Below are 21,101 nucleotides of genomic sequence, written 5' to 3'. Positions count from 1 at the left end.
TAGACTAAATTAAAATTGCATTCAGTGTGGAATTTTTCGAACAAATTTTTCCATTGATGAGCAAATGGTTCCACATTTCGGGCAACACTAAGCTAAAATGCTCCTCTGCAAGAAACCAATTAGATTTGGTGGTAAATTGTGGTGTCTTGCCTCATCTACAGGCCATTACTATCAGTTTTTGCCATATCATTGTTCTATATTTGTTGAATTTTTGTAAGTCTCCAAAACATCTAATCATGTATTTTTTATAGTTTCTTCACCCATTACATTCTGTTGGGAACTCAAAGTGATAAGGGTAATTTTGCAGCAAGAACAGAAGGAGAAAATAGAATGGGAAACTGTGCTGTTATGTCTTCGAGAGATTTGACAAAAAAACAAAAAGGAATATGAGGGTTTCCATTTGACAAGTGAAAAGATATTCTTTTAGTTCGATGGCATGATAATTTTGTCGTCAACATTGCATCAAACTACTGGAATATTGAACCTATAGTAAGGATGAAAAGGCATAACCAGAGGCAGAATAAAAGAGAATAAATGCCACAACCAAATGTCATTAACTATTACAATCAGGAAATGGGAGGGGTAGAAATAAATGATAATTCTGCAGCATGTTACCCTATCCAGATTAGGGGAAAAAATGGGGGTAGCCTCTATTTATTAATGGGCTCTCTTGTGCAATGGTGATTGTGTGGCGATTTTACATCATGGTCATGGGCAAAGCAATCCTCAGTTAGACTTCCAGTCTGAGATCAAAAAATTGTATTGAGGCAAGAAGTACTTTCCAATACAAAGACTGGTAACAATTGGCATAAAAAGTTGTGTTCATATGTGGGATGCCCTAGGAAAAATGACATACCCAAGCATATCCGTCAATACAGAAAAGGGCATTTCATCCAAAGGAATACTGATAAGTCCCAGTGGAAACCTCAATTGTGGAAATAATGGACTACTTTTGGGAGTCTATAGTGCAATATTTATCTTCACGCAGAATGTTTTCACACATTTAATCATAAGTGAAGGCAAAAAAGAAAAGAAGCAAACTAAGTTATAATATTTGATTTTTCATTTATATTTACCGTAGTTTTCCCAGCGTTGCAAAAACGCAATATTATGTAAATCATTTATCATGATGAATATAATAATGTTTCATGCGACTTCATCTTAATTAGGCCTAAATAAACTGGGAAATGCAAAAAAATTAAAGTTGAAAGTTCTACATACAGTCTAGGGTTAAGGTGCCTGGTTGTAACGCTAAGGATTTGGGGTCAAGGAACATATAAAAAATTTTCTGTGAACTTTATGGTAATATTGAAGAATAACAGGCCTATATAACATAAACAATAGAAAAATGCATAAAAAATCCATGTGAGATATGCAAAATTTGATTGAATTCTGAGATTCAGTTTTTTAATATTCCTTGTCAGAATTAGTTACAAGTGTTTTCAATGAATAGTCATTTTCAAACACTGAAGAGCACTCAACCACTGCTTCTGTCATAGACTCCATGGCCATTGTACGATTTTGAATCAGCTCCCCACTCTCCATACCAGTAGGCTGAAAGTAAGCAGATTTCAGATTTACCATAAACAAGTGATATCTCTATAATTTTTTTAAATGAAACAAGAATATTAACTTCTTATGTATCTCTGGCATGAATACAAAAAAATATGAAGTGACAACACCAACATTAATCCTAAACAATATCTAATTATTCCCTTCTCTCCTAAATACTAAAATATGCACCCCTAACAGGGAAAACTAGAGGGTAAAAAGAATAAATTAGGCGAGGGACAATTATTGTGGGGCAACAGGATTTCTTCACAGTTAGTACTTCTATTCTTGATTGGGGGATATAGAGTACTTCTTCGTTAATCTTCTTAACTTGGGGGGGATCAGGGACGCAGACTTACAAAAAATATTGGGGGGGCCCAAACCAGGGATCTTGCCGCGGGAAATTTACTAAGTAGTGAGTTTTACGTTTTTTAAGGATTATAAAGAGTCATATGATCAACATAAGAATCCTTATAACTCGAATCTTGGTATCTGGACACTCCGGATAAAATCGACAAGCCTGACACATTTTTTCCTCACACCCATAGCGGATTTTTGAGGGGGCTTGGGCCCTCTCAAGCCCCATGGAGTCAGCGCCTATGGGGGGGATGTAATGTGGGATAGCTATTTAACTTATTGGCTCTCAGTCATTCATGGGGATGACCTCCTTGGCTGGCTGCTGTCGGGTCGCTGCATCTTCTTTCATCATGGGCTGAGAGAATATTTAATTCAAGGCATTGTGGGTTGATCTTATTCCTCTTGGCATGGGAAATCTACTGTTCTGTTCACCTATTTCCTCTACTTTGCCACTCATCACCTCTCAGTCTAACCTCCAAGATTCTCTTCTCTCTCTAACTCTCCTCCACATGACAGGCATGACACCTTCAGCTGACCAGCATAGCCTTTGGCAATAAAATGAAGCCAGGGTCCATGTGTCTCCATGAGCTGAAATTCGTCCATATGTTATAACCCAGAAAGGTTAAGGTTTCTGGGGATGAGGCAGGTGGGGGAAACCAGGAATGAAGCAGGCTTTCTTAGAAACCTCACTACGGGGAGGGGGGTTTGCCAAAGCATGTCCTCATTTTGTAGAGTGAGGGGGTATAGATTCTGTCACCCTCTATCCCCTGCTCATAGGTGCTGTTTGGAGGGAGGGGTTGGGAAAAATGTGGACATTTCACTGGTCACGTACAAAAAAAAACAGAAATTAGGAAAGCAGGGAGTCATGGGGGGAGGGTGAAACACTTAATAATTGAGCCCGTTTATGCTTCACTATGCCCACAAACATACTCAGTCACCACATTGCATCAGCTCTTTTTCCCTCGTCAACACCGATTTTAAGTTACCCATAAACAATGCCAAGTGGCATCAGTTACAATACCTTGTGCCCAACTTTGAAAATAATGATTAAGGTTTCGAAATCTGGAATCAAGTAGCCCATGTTTACAGAACTTAAATTTCAGCATTACCCCCAAATATCACTTTCATCCATTAATTTAATTGAATGTGAATTTCATGCATACCTCAGTAGTATCAGTCTCCTTGGGAGATAGTTCTTTCTTGGCTAAAACCAGCAAAGAGTCAAGGTCTATCACAATGGTTTCCTTGCCATTAGAATCCACCACTTCACCTTGGGAAGATGTTGACGCCTGTGCCTGCATTTGAGTCCACAATCAGCATCATTTAAGACAGGGAAACAGAAATATAGAAACAGCTTCGTGAGTTTGTCAAAAAAATTATGGTTCTTATTAATAGCATAAATATGTACACACCAACCAAAATAATTCACTTTTGTAGTATTAACATGTAAACAGCTTAAGTGTAACATTTTTATGCACTAAATTGTAGAATAATCTACCATAGTTTTTGAAAAAACACTCATCTTATCAAAAAAATGGTAGGATTAGTATTAAGTAAGAAATCACTACTTACATGTGAATGAATATTTGTCTAACGCTGGATTGTGTGACTGACACTTGGGTGTAATTTGAATTGATTTAAGATGTTTTTGCCACTGATTACATTGACTTAACTTCTGCTCATGCAAAAACTATTTGTATTCTGTGGATTTCATAAGCTAAATGAAGAGTGATGATGATTTGCATATCGGCGGGTCAATGTTGTTCCATTTGCAGCATGCTGCAACAATGAATGATTTATTGAATCAGACTGTCCTGTTGTCAGGTATAACGAGTTTTTCATTTCCCCTCATATTTGAGTTGTATGCTGTCATAAATGTATACATACAACAAGCTCCATCAAAATCAGCTGAAGGAAAAAATAATTATCCATCTCAACAACCAACCTGGTTTAAAAACATCCAATACTCTTTTCAAAAATGGTAAAGGACAAATCCTGAGTCCCCTTCATAATTTCCTCTACACAGTTCACACAATATCCAAATCTGATATAATAAGAATATGCCTTACATTAATTCTTTTTTGGGAATAAATTTTCTTTGGAAGATACGACTAGAAACTGCATCATCAATTGATTTTGTAGAAATGCAACCAACCACAGCCAACACAAGCAAATTTCATTTCAAATTTATCATTCGTCATGAATGGTTTTGTTCATTTTGTACAATTTCACCAAAGAATCATGACTCAAATCATTTGGTGTATTCAGCCACACTATACTAGGTGATCAGTGGATCATCACTTCACGAGCACTGAGTGTGAGAGTACCAATTACTACAATAAGTAACATGAATGTCACTTGCTTTCCTTCCATATGGAGTATGTCTCTTTATGGAAGCGAAGCTTGGACATTGACAGCAGCAGAGAAGTCTAAAGGAGAAAGCATTTCAAATGCATTACTACCAAAGAATGACGAGGTCAAAGGGGATCGACCATGTACGTAACAAGGAAAAGCTAGGAGAGAGAGAGAGAGAAAAGATAATTTTTCCAAAAATCCTTAAAAAAAAGATGGAACTGCTTAGTTGGCCACATTATGAGACATGATGGTGTGATGAAAACAATGGTAAAAAGACAGGTGGAAGGAAAGAAGGGCAAGGAACGGCATTGAATGAGTTTCATTGCCCAGGTCTTCAAGGATGTAAAAGAGAAGAAATATGTGGGCTAAAAAATGTCTAGCAGATAGGAGAGCTGCATCAAACCAATCTTACGATTGTTTACTAGCAATGATGCTCCTTCCTTCTGATTTGTGTTGATCAGAAGTGAGCATCGTACATATATCTATGTTCACAAAAGTGGGAAGAGTCAGAGCCCTCACCTGTTCAGTGATCAAAGGTGAGTAATCAGAGAAGCTGTGTGCCCCCAACCTGTTCAGTACAATTAATAACTCATTTTGAATATCTTCCTCAAGAACGACACACAGGGTTCCCACTCTAACTAAATAATAAAATTCAGTTTTTTTTTCCAGACATTCATGGTCTAAATGTTGTCCAATTCATGGTCAGTTGATTCACCATTTTAGGCGGGAACACTGATCAAGTGAAAATCACGGGCCTCACAGTAACTAAAAGTTTAAGAGGCGCGAGATTCAGTGAATGCAAATGCAGCAATATCAGTGTTATCTCTTATGACATGACCTATAGTTAGAAAAATCCAGTGCTGGCTTAAGATTGTGAGTGAGAAAATAGAGAAAGCAGCATAGCAGGGAAGTTAAGAAGTGTCTGAAATTTCACCAGGATTAATGAACACCTTCCTTACTGGCCTTCCAGATTCGGTGAAGCCTTGTGATTTCATGGCACATGGGCCATTACTTCTACTTCGAATATGTGTGCAGATAAATGCATGACTGACCTTGAAATAAAATCCATGCATAGTTTTTCTTTCGATCCCCCAATTGTAGCTCTACAAACAAGTTTGTGAGATTTTTCAGGTTTCAAGACAAAATTCACGGTTTTATGGTCTATGACATACCATTGATTGTCAAACGCAGTGCTGAAATCTCTCCATACAAGTATGTGTTCCGAATGGCTGATATGAGGCTTAAGCAACAGAAAAAGCAACTGAGTTATGGAAAAAGTGATGAGAATCCACAGCATTAAGGTTATCGAAAAAAAAATTTCGCTCAACGCTCACTTCAGAGCCATCACTGTATTCAACAAACAAGAGCGATCACTGTAGTCATCATTTGAAAATGACGAATAATGATCGCGCGAATCAGTCTTCAGTGATATTGGAATATTCGATGGAGAACTGAATTTAAGTGGTACCAAAACTGCGCTAAAATAAGCAAAAGTACACTCACCCAGTCATCCGTTGCCAATGGGTCTGAGGCATCAGTTGATGTTATGGCTGGATCTGTCGTGTGCATCACAGAATAATTACCTCCGCTGAGAGGGTCTTCGTCCTCCTCTTTTAGATTAGACTAGAAAACAATGCTGAGTGTCAATCAAAAAAGGCAAAAGGATAATACATGACAATAATAATGCTGATGTTCATTAGTAATAACAATTAAATCTCATTTACATGAAAGCCTAAAGCATGTTTGTGTAAGATTTTAGTGACCTACTACTATTAAATGGTTCACATGACTTGTTTATTCTGCACACATTGGTGTGGAATGCTTCAGCATTTGCTAGCCACAGCAGAAGCGGTAAAAGTCTTCACCTTCCAACCCAGAGGTTTTAGGTTTGCATCCCAACTGGGCGGCTTTCCCCCATCTAGGTCTTGCATTAGGCTCCAGATATATGCCTCCCCTTCAACTTGATCGTTTCAATGGAGAGCACTTAAAAGTCCTGAATTTTATCAATCAACAAAGATGAAACTATTCTCACCATTCCTTTAAGTTTATCTTAGAATAAGGCCATATGCTCAGTCGACACTAAAGGATCAACTGACCCTTGATACATCATCAGCTCCAACATAAATTATCTTGCCAAAAATGTGCCATAAAAAACCATACAGATGGTCAATTTTAAATTAAATGGACCCAACATGAACTAGGGTACCTGAACAAGCCCTACACCCGACATAACATGGCAGCCAAATTTTTTCTACTGATCATTACCAATTTATCTACATTTTAATGTATATTAAGGGAGACTAGCTCATATGAACCATTTTTAAATGTTTCCAAACACAGCAGAAAGGTAATAGGTATTACTACCACATCATACCATTGAATGGAATAAATAATAAAATTTTCTGAAGTGTAATATGTACAATGGATGAAAATATTAATGAACAGCTCATTCGTGTCTGAAAGCAGACAATTGAGGATCTACATGTCTTCCCAAATTTTGCCCAAATAATACTCTCACACAACTGGAAATTTTAAAAGCTCTATGCCCCTTAGAACGGGGAAATAATCACATTCATTGCATTATGAGGATGAGCAGAAGATCCAGCTGCGCATATTCTCTGAAGTGTGATTTGTCCACGACTCACCTTGGATGAAGTTCACTCTAGTCAGGAAATCTGCGAACACAGTGAACATAATGGGAATTTAGACTCCTTCATCATATTATCTTTTCAGTGGTATAATGGGTTAAGTATTAAGCAAAGTATCAGAGGTTCCACGCATCAAGCCTCACATGAATTTTCCCTTGAAATGAGGGAGGAAGACTAGCCCACGACACATTGCACCTGCAGCTAATGTTCGGAGCTTTGAAGCAAGGCTATATAAACTAAAGCACTTTAACATCCAAATATACCCTCACAAAATGCTTGACTCATTCTCACTTTTTCAGGATCCAGCCACCAATATTTCTGACACGTATCCTCCATGATAGGTTTGAGGTTATCATAAAGCCAGAACCTTCCCATTATCTGTCACTTTTTTGTTGAAACTATCCAGTCCATTCATGGGGAAGTGAGACAACCTCGGCAAGAAAAATAGCCCCATAGATCAATTATGTATATGATGAACAATTTTGCCTAGTTCATCCGTAATAGTTAAATAGGAACTTTTCAGTAGGTTGTACAATTGCCTCCATTTCTTAAGGACCCACATAATATCAATGTTCTACCAGTGAAATTTTTTACAATCAATTTTAGTTTTTACAGAATATATTAGTTGATTAGTTGGTGCAGAATTTCTCAAAAGTATTTCCATGAAACGTCAATGTTTTTTATTATAAGCTTTAGCTACGAAGTCAGTGTACAGTTAATTAATTATTTCGACAAATTTAATGAAGTAGCATTCATCAAATTAATTAATATTCCTTCTTGATTTTACAAATGAGTCTACTCCCATTTTTAAGGTTGCAAAAACTATGTGATCTCCTAACACGTCAATAATATTGATTTGTTTTATCAAATTAAGAAGGCTGACAGCCTAAAGGCCTAATTTTTTATTTCCTCTCACAGACCAGTCAACTACTTGTGTGATTGAGTGAATTGCTTTTGCGTTAAGTAGCATCATGCTAATTTCCCTATTATTTAAATTCGGATTGTAGTGTATGAATCCCAATTTAGAGATGGGAGATTACGATTTCCCTTCATCATTCGTACGCCTTTGCTGTCTCTCACATTCAGTCAGATATTATATTTTATTATTGATAATAATATCAACTACTGAGTTTGGAGGTCTATAAAAAGAGCAAACAGGTTGCAAAAATTATTCCGTCATTACTTAAACCATCAATAATTTTTTATTAGCTGCATCAACTTAAGAAGGCTTACTACTAAAAGAATTAATAAATGATTTATTTCCTTTCATAGACTTGTCAACTACTTTATTATGTAACATTATGTGAGAACTGATTCAGCATTGGAGTTGGCTCTGTTTTCCTTCTGTTTTGTAGTTCATCGAAGACCACACTCTCTCTATTTAAGTGCTTGTTTTTCCATGGGTGGCGCTAAGTAAAAGTGATTAAGCTACTATAAAAACTCTGCCACCTGTCCTATTGAATCCATTAGTTTTATATCCAGGAGAAAAACCTTAATTGTTGCTTATATACACTCTGTAAGCCAACTCCCTGTTCCTATGACCACGTCTGCATCCTGAAATTTATGATCGATTTTTGCACTCCTGTTTTCAATGCTACAGCAAAGTTGATGTCAGATTTAGTACACTGACTTTCGGTTTATTCTTTTCCATACTTGTGCTCTAGGTTGAAGAATTACAACGGAAGTGCTCATATCATTGATTTAATTGCTATCCCTAGACAACACTTTTTGAAATTTTTGTTTATTTTCTGCATTTCACTCCTAAGCTAGTTGATCTTTAAAGTTTCTTAACGCGGAATACCTCAGAAGCTACTTTTAGTTAACTCTTCAGCTGCGGGCAGCTCTTGAATTTAGCTACCAGCTTGAGAGGGAGAGAACCAAGAATTATTCATCCCTCTAGCCTGACCCAGCATCTTGCAAGGAGTGAGCCCTTACAACCCAAGTCAACCCTTCTCTCTTGCTTACCAAGGGACATTTGTCCTATTGTATCCATAAGGAACATTTGTCCACTAGTCGAGGGCATATTAACAGTGGAGTGGAAAGGAAACAATATTATGTGGGCATGAGGATTGGGAATTCTGGAAGGCACACCCTGCTGTGAGGGATGACCTGGGAGAGTTGAACCCCTTAGAAGTCACTACAGAGAGAGAAAGTGCAATTGGACTCTAACAAGTTCGCAAAGGAAACTGGCAGAGATTGTCGAGCAATGGTCACATGTTGGAAAACGTTTTTCCTGCAGCAGGCAAACAGCCCATTTGAAAACATGCTCGCAGTCTAAGGGTTAAAATTCTTCAGACATTAAAAAAAAATCAGTACTACATTTTCTGGAGTCATCTGCAAAGATTATGTTGATGTTCTGTATGTTCCTTTTAAAAATAAAAAAATACGATAATTTGGGATTCAAACCCTCCTAGAACATTACCGCAACTACTGCACACAACATAGATTGACTCGGCCATGGGAACACTTATGGTAGATATAAAATAGCCAGTCCAAATATGAATCTAAATATAGAAAAACCCTCGCCACATATCCGGTAAGAAAACACCCTGATGGCATAACATGAGTGTGAAATATTTCAGTATACTCCACATGCTAATCTTAATTCTAATGGGGTTTATGCTCCTGGAGTTTCACTCCAGCTTCGGTGGCTTCCGATTCTCTCCTTTTAAGCTCTTGGTGGCTTACAGGTCAATATACCAACCTCACAAGTTTTTACCTATACCACCCCATCAGTTAAGCTTGACTCCTTGGTGTCTACATGCTTTTGAAAACAATAGTACAAGGTAGGCATCACTAATGAGGACTAAGTTAGTATTAATAAAGTGTGGGTAGAAAGCAAGGGTTATGTTAGACACATGTAACTATCATACACATTATATGAGGTGAAAAATTAAAATATTAGTGAACCTAGAAAGAAATATTCAGTACACATGAAAATGACATACAATGTATCACTATATTTTAAACTTTATTCACCAATGAAAGGCCATTGAGCTACATGTGAATGATTTTTCATGGCACATAGTACACAACAGTAATGTTGAATGCATGCGAGTCACATGACACGTTACCATGTTACCAGTGAGACAACATAAGTATGCTGGGATCAAAGTTGTGATATCATCAGCCTTGAACTATAGTCCTTACACCAATAATAAGAATGTGGCTTGGACGCTACCAATGCACTGAGTATTTGCAACATGATAGTCAAAGAGAGAGTGCCAAGGATACAAAATTCCATCCTGAAGAAGCTTGATTTATAATGTCATTTGTAATCTGTTATAGTAAAAGATTAGCTGATATGAGAATTTTGTGTAGGGTGCATGAGGCCAAACTGAGGATCATTGACCAGTGACGATGATGATGAGTTCATTATATGTAAATGGTTTTCAAAAATGTCCACAGAATGGCAAAAGGGGATATAATTATTTTCTCAAGATCTGAAATAGAGTGCAGTAAAATCCTTATTATCTGTGTACCTATTTTTATAGAGAATTTCAAGAATTCCACCATGAAATTGTCTCCTGAAGTGAGTTACTAAACGATGAATGCAAAATTACTGTGGTGATGTATTTCTCCTAATGAGGAAGGCATCTAATCAAGGCATGCCATTGAAGACAAAGTTTTGACTATATATTTGTACTTACTACATGCATTAATTGCTCAAGACTATAGATATATGTTCCTATAAATATCATGTTATGTAAACTAGTATCAAGAGAGAAGCATGTTCCAGGCTATAGGAATTCAGGCAAATTCTGCATCATAGAACCACATAATTGGGAGCGGTGTCACACCCATGGTCATCAATATAGTTGATATACAGAAGATTATAGGCTTCAAAGGAGAATTGTGGCAGTCCACCATTGGCCCCTCCATGAGACGTGTGACATTTCTCTCAGAAGATAAGTGGTGTTATAAGACTGAGTCATAAGCAAATAGGTTAGTGGTTACTTTTTGTCTCATGTGGTACAACTGATGGTCACATAAGTGTGGGTGACTTCGCATAGAAATGACTAGTTAAACTGGGCAAAAGTAATTTCGTCATACAACCTAGTTAATATCTACAAGTTAAGGTCATTTAACTCAGTTTTCTTTGGGGATGAGAATATAGCTTACCAACATATTACCTCTGGATTGATGGGAGTCTAGCACAGGAATGTATATTTCAGTTGTTTGGACTGAGCGAATGAGATGTGAGTTGCCTTCTATCACATCTTGAATGCAGTCTTTTGTGTCAGCAGGAGAGCCCAACTTGTCATCAGCTGCCTCCTCTCCTTGGGCAGTCTGTGGGGAGAGTAACAATTATAAACAACTCACCCCATTCAGTGTCAACAAAGGAAGCATATTCCTTATCTTGATGAAACAGGATTTTTAATGTCTCATTTAAACTATTGCTTAAAAATTGAGAGGTGTCTGTTAATCAATAACTCAAAAGCTAAACAGCTACTGAAACCAAATTTTGCAGGAAGATACTTGGTGTACTGACTCAAATCTTGGCCCTATTTTAACATCCTTGGGGCCATGGAATCAGAAAATAAATGGTTGCAGCAGTGGTGCCTTAAATATGAATCTTTGATGTGGAATATGTTTTTGATCCATTTCTATTGATATTGACTTCTTGTTTATACATACTCAAAAATGAAATCTGGGACAGAAGAGGCAAACCTCATACGTTGACCACTTTCTGAGGCAAAATGGTATAAAATCCTCAGTCTGATCTTGGAAGAGAGAGTGAAGGGAAGTGCACAACAGGAGAAGAAAATGTCCATAAGCACAAAACATCTTAGATGGGGCAGCAGTTAGAGATACTTGGGACCAATTACAATGGTCAAGAGAGTATTGCCTGAACAGCCAATGCACTGGATTGTGTGCGGCACGACAAGAAGATAAAGAAGAACCTAAGAAATTCTGACAGCTCCATATCAATAGTCTGGTGGATGATAGCAATTCATTCGACAGATTTTTTAATTATCAAACCTTATCACTCAGTAAAATAAAAAGTAAACACAGTTAACATGCTTTTTGAGCTCTGAATTGAGGTGAAAAAGTACTTAACCAAAAAAATCTGCATAAAGTTGAAAATATTAAAGAAAAAAGCTCAAACTAATATTTCATTGCATTATCAAAAAGGCAATTCCTGACCTCATACTCAAAATATGAATAACTAAATTAATTTAAAAAATGGAAAACCATTCCATTCCCCAAACTATAGAATTATTTAAAAATGAAAACAATGAAAATACCCAGTGCAAATTTGACTCAAACAATTTCCTCATCAACCCCAACAAAATGGAGCATATCTTATGGATAGCCACAACTAGACTATTACATAGGATAATCATCTCAATTAATAAAAAAGGTAATTTAACACATAAGCCATCTTTTAAGTCAAATAAACAGTCCAGTACACATCTTAGCAAAGCATTCATAAAAACAACCTAGGAATTCCATAACACCAAAATTTGAAAAACGGAATATAATTTAAACTGCAAGATTTAAAAAAAACTATTTTTACCTGTAATTAATCGTAGAGGGCGTAACTTGGTGGAAATCCATAATAGCACGAATACAAGGATCAAGAACTTTGCTATTTCCGCATAATACTTTATTAGCACCGACCATGGTTTCGTTACAGAGTAACATTATCAAGGTGACCTTGATAATGTTACTCTGTAACGAAACCATGGTCGGTGCTAATAAAGTATCATGTGGAAATAGCAAAGTTCTTGATCCTTGTATTCGTGCTATTTTTACCTGCATAAAGAAAAAACTTGTAATTGCTGCAGTGATGTAGATGTGTCTAGCAACTATAGCGTACTGAAATTACACAAAATTGGTGCACAAAAATACAAGTAAAATTATATATTTTGTAACTAAGAAACTGACAAACAAAATAAATGGATTGATACATTAAAGATAATTCACATCCGTTATCTTATTTTTTACAAATTTTACATTTTGATTTTTAAAACGTTTTAGTACTTTTTTTCAACTAGATGTTTTAAAGTATCAAAATAATTTTCAACACTGGCCCACTTATTTATTTATTAAACCTCTCATATTTTAATAAAATATGCATTGAGAATGGAAAGTAAATGTCATAACCGTTAGTAGGTATTTTATTGCAAATATTGTTAGACCTCAACAATTCATATAGAAATATAAACAAGAATTCAATTAAAACAATATTTTTCATGCGTTAGAGCCTATTCTTATCCACCGATGAAGAAAATAATCTACAGAGCTATCACACCTCACGCATTGTAGAAAAGAATTGTAGGAGATATCCTTGAACATTTTAACATGCTCTGGTTACCCAAGCGAGGATTTTATAATGGAATATGTCCTAGCCTAGAGGGTAGATTGCTTTTTGAGTGGATCATTTGCGACTTGAATTCCTCACTTTGTTAGCAAGATTGTTTAACAAACAAGTATTTGAACCGAGCAACAAAACGTCTTCACTTATCACCACAGAAACACCAACTGCAAGGTGAAAAGCACTTCGCACGGAGTCACAGATTCAGAAACACAGCTTCCGGACTACTGGGCTAGTTTCACTATTCCGTCAACCTTGTACGACGGACTTTAGAGTTCCCTGATATTATCAATTATCCAATAGAATGCTCCATTTACTTTTTATCTCTGATTTAAGTACTTTTAAAAATAAAGTTGAATTTACCACCTTCAAGCAGTCATACAACACTCTATTTCTCAAGTTGTGGCATCAAGTGAATAATCAACCACAATTTTTAGTTTTATCAAATTACTGCTATAATAAGTTGAGTCCGCATATAATTATCCACCTGGATTTCTCACTGCTGTCGGCACAAACCAAAGACTCCAACTTTACGTTCTGGAAAACAATACATGCACCAGTCTTCAAATAAGAAAATACGTACGTACTCACCCTAAAGTAATTACTCCCACAAAGTTTTCTCAGTTTTTCGTCCGATTGTAAACATATCTTTTTGAAAACACTGAATTCCGTGAGCTTATTCAAACATAATGGGCACAGGGTGGTAGGCAGGCCATCTCCCACAGCAACCTAACATAGCAATCAACACGCTTTACATTGAGAGAATCTGAAATTATACTCATAACACGGAATAAAGAAATCAATGTGAAATTTAAAAAATCAATAACAGGTATCGTGTTACTTACTTCCAAACCGAGTAAACCATGCAGGGCATCCTTCACAGTTACTCTGAAAGCCACGTTTGAAGTGAATATGTTGTAATAATAATCATTTTTCTTCATGCAAAGTCTGCACTGGGTGCCCTCGGAACTCCTTTCAGAAGACTCCGAATAATTCCCTGGTAAAGCACTCATGTTTTCACAGCAATAACTCATACAATCTTTAAATCGGTTCATACATCAAAGATATCATCCACAAACCACGCTTAAAAATTTCCAAATGCCTATTACATTACTATCATTCCCATGACGTACGGCAATGGAAACACTTAAGACTACTCATGGAAAACGAAAGAAAAAAACTGTCATTGAAATATGACCTGAAGGGAATTTCATGCCCGTTGACACCATAGTTGACAACAGAACAAGCAAGGAAAGGTTACTTTAGATTTCGCACTTTAGTTGAGTGTTCTACTACCAGAGTACCACATATACAAAAGGCCGGTCATCGAAAAATGACGAAAGCTTGCATTCGCAGGATAAAGTGATATATCATTGAGCTTCATTGCATGAGCCGTTGGATGGCTCTATTTAAAACCTTTATTTTAATTATTGAATAAAGAAGTTTTGGAATCCATTTTTTGACAAAATTGTAAATGCATAATAACCGTGCGGGAGCCATATTGGGCTTATTCCTTTATGAGCTATTATTTATACATATAGTAACAAATACTTGTTATTCCAACATAAATAAAACAACCATTGATGAAGTTTAAATGAGATTTTCATACATATTATCAAATGGAAATAAATTAGTCTTCGAACGCGGATATTTAGCCTGTTCTTCAGGTACGCGCTCCACGGATGAAATGGCAACTAGAAAACCACAATTCTACACCAATCTTTGCTTGCAATGTCTTATATTGACAAGTTAACGCTGTGTACCCGGATGTTATTTCGTAATCGTGTCAAAGAGCCTGAAAGTTGTTGATAATATTTTCAGCCCACGCTGTTCCGTATTGATATATTTGGAGATGAGTTATTAATTGTTGGCTTTTTAGGTGCTTCGTTGAATAATCCAAAGTATTTTCATTTTCGCACGATATCGAAGTGAATGTAGTTTTCGTGTTGGATTTTGAGATCTTTGTCAGTTCTGTGTGGATGATTTATTTGACTATTGAACTGATTTGAAGATTGAATGATACGTTGAAGTGAAAACATGAGTCGTACCACCGGTATTTTCAAGTCAGAAAGGAGTTCAAAGAGTGACCTTTGTAGACTTTGTAGGAAGAGTAATAGTGTGTATTACAACATATTTACTTCTAATATAGCATGTAAAATAACTGTGAAGGAAGCCCTGCATGATTTAGTCGGTTTGCAAGTAAGTGGCACATTACATTTAATCGATTTTTTTGAAATGGAGATTACTTCATTTCGGGTAATGCAGGATAATTCAGAATTCTTCTGACGAGTATGTTATTTATTGCTATCTTAGGTTGCTGTGGGAGATGGCCTGCCCAATACCATGTGTCCACTATGTTTGAAGAAACTCACGGAATTCAGTGTTTTCAAGAAGATTTGCTTGGAATCAAACACAGTTCTGAGAACATTTTCGCCTCGAAATTACGGCAGGGTGAGTTCTTAACGTTTTTTCTCATTTACAGTCTTCGGAGATTTTAAAGTTGCAACATATGGTTTGTGTCGACTGCAGTAAGAAATGTAGAGAGAAAATTATTCGCGGACTGAATATTAATATCATAAATTTGTGAGGATTAGCTCAATATGGTAATAGAATCATCGCTTGGTGACACATTTGGAGTTCCCAATACAACACCAGTATAGTAGTTTAACAGCATTAGGCCATTAAATCCAGTAAGAACTATGGAGGCACTCTTATTAACAATCAAAAATTTATTGAGCATTTGTCAATATACAGTATTAGGGCATGAATGCCTTCGTGTATGGTCTACGGACAAATGTAAGTGTAACGAGTTCATTTTCCAACAAGGGGTTTTCCCTATCTATTAATCCGTGGCAAGGCACTAGTAATGTTCCACTATGTGTTTCAGTGGCGACAACTAAAGGAAATTTGTGTTGTTGTAAATTACAGTGTGTTCTAAACAATCATATCCTGTAAAGTCATCAATAAACTTACATATCATATAAAATCACATTCATCACTGATCAACTCAAAATGCAATATTCCCTCTAAGCTATACCACAGCCCTTCAGTATTTGATTGGGTAACCGGAGCATATTAAATTGGCAAACAAATCCCAGCCGATTTGCTGCTAAAGAATGAGACGTGAGAGACCCAGAAATGAGTTTGTTTATCGGTTGCCAAGCGTAGTCTTAAGTGCATGCCAACATTATATTTCATTGTTGGGGACTACTTTTTTCCTTTGACTATGATCTCATGAGGTGTAGGCCATGTATTCTACAACATTTTTCTGAAGTTTAAGAAATTGATTGTTCATTTTATAGGCATTTCATATGAATAGCTGCTGGGCGAAATGAATCAGTATATGATGGGCAATTGTTAATAATTAATTTTAGTCTAAAAAACTATCTGAGAAAACATTTTAACAGAATGATGTAAAATTAGAAATCAAAATATTTAAAATTGATATGAAATATATTTTCTGTAGCTTCTAAGTTTATTTTTTGTTTGTTTTATTCCAGTATTTAAATACATACATTTATGTATTAGTTTCCACTATTATTAATTTGATCATATAATATTTGGTGAAAACCATTTGTTTGTTCCTCAGGTAAAATTATATGTGTGTGCGCTTATAGAAGTCTTAAGAACCTTCTTCCTCTTGGAGTAACTGTGATAAACAACTCATCTCATTAAAAATCTGCAAATAAAATATTCCTCAAACCATCATAAAACAAGGTGTTAAACATATTGTTTATGCCTCTTTATAAAATGGAATTGTGTCTGCATGTCAGTTATTCAATCACTGAAGAGCTGCAGAGACAACGGAAATGAAATTTGGCACACAGTCCCTTGATATACCAAGCTCATTCATGCCCCATATTATTGTAGATTAGGGACAGGTATGCTCAGTTAACTTTGGATTGTTAATATAAGTGCCTTCATAGTTAATATTAGATTTTTAAGTGTGTAGTAAAAGAAAAATTTAAAAGTTCTCTTCTTTTTTTGAAATGGCATGATAAAAATGGAAAGTTTTAAATGAATTGTGCGATTCACAATGTAAAGATGAACAGTGTTGGGTAATACAATTTTTAGGTATTTTGATGAATATCCTACGTAACCGTCTTCACAATTTTGGCTAGGTATATGATATGCTTGCTGTTCAGCGTTCTTAAATTTTGTAGGGTTATTTTCCGAAATAATGTGTACCTACTAATGTATTTTCAGAGTATTTGAAATCACTTTTCTAGAAACCTTATTTGATTTTTTAATAACATTTTGTGTACTCACTGTGTGATATTTGGAATGGGATGCTGCTTTTTTGTTGATTGAATTTGCTAAATCAGTTTGGAGTATACCTACAGACGGAAATATGTATTTTTTGGTGCGTAGTTAAATGACTGATATAGTTAGCTGATTTCTTTTTCAAGTACATCTTTGACAACATGCATATTTATGTGGTTAAAAACTTTTTCGCCTAAATTTAGAATTTTAAATGTTGGATCGCTAGATGTATTTATTTTGTACTTTATCGGTTTACGGGATTTATAATTTTAAAAAACCTGGTTGGTTGAAGGAAGAGTTCTCCGGTTTCCAACCAGGTCCAACAGGTTTTTTTAGCAGCGACATTTCAAGGGCTAAGTCTGCCATCATCTTCAGGGTGAATGCTTCATCCACGCATCATTCACCTTATAGACGACGGCAGGCTTATCCTTCAAAATGACGGTGCTGAAAAACCTTTGGACCCGGCTGGAAACCCAAGAACTCTTCCTTTAGTCAATTCACCAGAAAAACCTTAGAACCTGGTTGGTTAATTAGGTTCTATCTACCCTATGATGTAAGTGGAGTTGTCAGCATTACTTATGAGTAACATGTCAAAGTGAGGAAGTTGTCCATGGCTGAAATTTTCCTTTTCTTTGTTGCTGGGCTCAAATACCCTGATGGTAAAACTTTTCATCTTTAGAGGCTACGCATGAATCAAGCCATTTTTTAATGTTTATGTGCACACTTAATTCCTGATCTGCCATACCTTGTGCCATCAAATGGGACAAGTAATAATCAGATGCTGCAATGTCTGGGGAATTTGGTGGGTGCATTTGGTCTTCGCATGTAAATGTCTCCAGCTATGTTTTAATGGGTTTTGCTAGTTGAGGTCGAGTATTTTCGTGCAGTAGGATCACTGTCATATTGATAGGAACCCAAATGCCTTGCTTTTAATAATTGACAATGTATGCTATTGCTTGGAAATGACTTATTGGGTTGCTCACAAAACAAAGCCAGCTCTTCCAGTGTTTGGCATTGCTCTTCCTTGAGCAATGCCTCCAAAAAGCTTATTTGGAGGTTTTTGTTCTTACTTCACATGGACAGTTTTCAGTAATGAAATGACCGGCTTTGAAGCAATAGAAGCAATCTCAGCTGGTTGTCTCACATTGGGCAGCATATCTGTAAACTTTTTGGACCTCTCAATGTGGTTCATTCCATGTGAGTTCAACACACCACTCAACGCAACCACGTCAGATTTCTTTCAAATTTGGTGTGGTGGAATGGTACAGGTAAGTGATGAAAAATACCAATTTGTAGATGTAAATGATGATTTTGACAAAAGTTACAGGTCAGCGAATGTTGTGAATTTGTCGAAATTTCAGTGTGTCCCTCTAAAGGTAAATGACTATAATTCCAGTTCTATTCAAGGTAGAAAATAAAACTTATGTTTTTGGAAAGGTGATATGTAGGGCTTTACATTGATATACAAGATGGCCTATTTATAATAATTTCAATACCTGAGGTCATTGACCTTGACCTTGGATATCTCAAAACAATTCAATTTTTTATAAAAATATATGTTATTGCTCATACATTTTACTATACGCATACAAAATATCAAGATGGCACACTTAAGGCAACGTGTCCAAAAAATTATTTGTCTATGGAACTACACAAGCAAAATGCAAGAAGTACCACTTAAATATGAAATGCCCAATGTTGAACGGTGTAGCACATGGCTACGTCATTGCAGTGCAACAGAAAACAATGTGATGGGAAGCTTAAATGAAAATACAGTAAAACTTGGCTTCAACTCACCTCATAAGTTTCCAATTAAATTGTTGATGTTCACCAGGTCTGATCCAGGGAGACTGTATGTCCTTCCAGTTTGTGTAAAATGATCGAGCCTTTTGAGAATGTCATGTCTTTTTAGGATATGATTGTCTGGTGTGGTAGGGAACACAAACAATGGAGATAGTACATGTAGGTGCAAGAATCGGGTCTGTACCTCATCAGTGTCATGGTAAGTGTGTTCGACATATGCAACCCTCTGATGAGTTGGAATATGCCTGTTTTCACCATACCTTTTTCAATAGGTATTATGCAATGAAGTTTATGGGTAGCTGTAATCGTCCTATCATTCTCATTGCTTTAGCTTGGCCATGTCTTCGTCAGGATGGGAAGTTGGTGTATAGTTGAAGGTACAGTCACTTTCAAAAGTTTTAGGACAAAGTTTGTGGCGCCACTTCTGCTTCTCAAGAAAATTTAGTTTCCCTTACTCAATTTTTTTTCCTTGCTCACGCACTGCAAATATTTCGCTTCCATGTGAAGATACATGGACAAAGAGGGAGAAGTTACTTGCTAAATTTATCGTTTTCTTTCGATCTTTGATGGATTTAATGATTACTTTCGTGTGCATACTCTGTGTCCTTGCTCCGGTTTTCACTGCTGGTCTGATATAATGTATTATAAAGACTTTAACGTCAGAAGTTGCGGTGGCGTAGTGGAGTAAATGCGACGTCGTCATAGTAAAGGATGTTGGATCGATTCCCCTGCTCGGAATTAACATCTCAAGTTCACAAAAATTTTTTGCTTGGTAACTCCTTTTGTATTTAATAATGGGTTTCAAATAATTTAAATTCGCAGTAAACCGTTACATACTTTTTTTAATGGTAAATGGTAATATACAAGTTTAGAATTGGGCAAGGGTTGACGTATCCTTTTTATGGATTGCTAGTACACATTTTGAACGTTAGGGATTTGCAAAAGGGGTAACCGTAACCCGACGGTAAGGGGCGCATTCAAACCCAGCGTTGGTATTAACTGAATGATTTTAGATTGGCGATGAAGGGTCATACATAGCAGTTGATTATTGCATTTGATTAATTGGTTTAGAAAGCTGTTGATTATTATGATTTTCTGTGATGAGCACCATGCTTCATCACACGTCTCTTGAGACGGGTGATAATTAAACTTTTAAACTCACTATTTATAAAAATTCCCTGGGCAAGACCCCCGGTATGGGACATTTTTAGGAGTTGCCAACACTTCAACAGCTTAAGTTCAAGTCGGTCATTCTAGTTACCAAATGATCTGTTTTGTTTTTACCAATTTAATGACTGAGCCTCATAAAAATTTTTGACTATCGGTAAAGGCCGTGTTCTTGTCGACGAATGGAGCGGATTTATTTCATATCCTCGGCATTTTTGCAATTTTGTTTCATCGAAAGATGAACTCCTCAACGAAGTGCTCTCGAACATGACTGATAAGCACAATAATCACAAATTTTAGAGCGAGCGAGCAATTTTGGCAGCTCAGGACGAAGATGTGGATTACTTCTTCGAAACTTCGAAATTTGCAAATAATTGGTAATCTGCATTTACTCAAATCTTTTGACTGTGTAACAAAAATAGATGAAGTCACTAAGTATGCATCTGCATTTTTAAACTTCTTAGATGTGACGACTGGCTTACCGCCGCACAATTTACAGCTGAAGATTGACTCGGTGGTCATGAACCTTTGAAGCCTAAAATATGCAATGGAACATGTTAGGTGATAAAAAACCGATAATCAATGTGATTCACGCGATTATATTCAAAGGAAAATTCAAAGATGCGGATATTCTC

At 36.3% G+C, this 21,101-nt stretch overlaps 1 protein-coding gene across 1 annotated transcript; it reads right to left on the bottom strand.

Annotated features, from left to right (window-relative positions):
• Positions 1 to 1,407: 1,407 nt before the first annotated feature.
• LOC124172469 lies at positions 1,408 to 14,368 on the bottom strand. Its single transcript, XM_046551909.1, has 6 exons — positions 14,079 to 14,368; positions 13,825 to 13,962; positions 11,034 to 11,201; positions 5,767 to 5,886; positions 3,072 to 3,203; positions 1,408 to 1,554 (listed from the first exon to the last, which is right to left on the bottom strand). The coding sequence occupies exons 1-6, from the start codon at positions 14,286 to 14,288 to the stop codon at positions 1,408 to 1,410; spliced, it is 915 nt and encodes a 304-aa protein (XP_046407865.1). The 5' UTR covers positions 14,289 to 14,368.
• Positions 14,369 to 21,101: the final 6,733 nt, after the last annotated feature.

This window comes from Ischnura elegans (assembly GCF_921293095.1).
Source record: "Ischnura elegans chromosome 13 unlocalized genomic scaffold, ioIscEleg1.1 SUPER_13_unloc_1, whole genome shotgun sequence".
Lineage (NCBI taxonomy): Eukaryota > Metazoa > Arthropoda > Insecta > Odonata > Coenagrionidae > Ischnura > Ischnura elegans.
The sequence above is the reverse complement of the archived record's forward strand: the minus strand, read 5'-3'. Positions and strand labels throughout refer to the sequence as shown.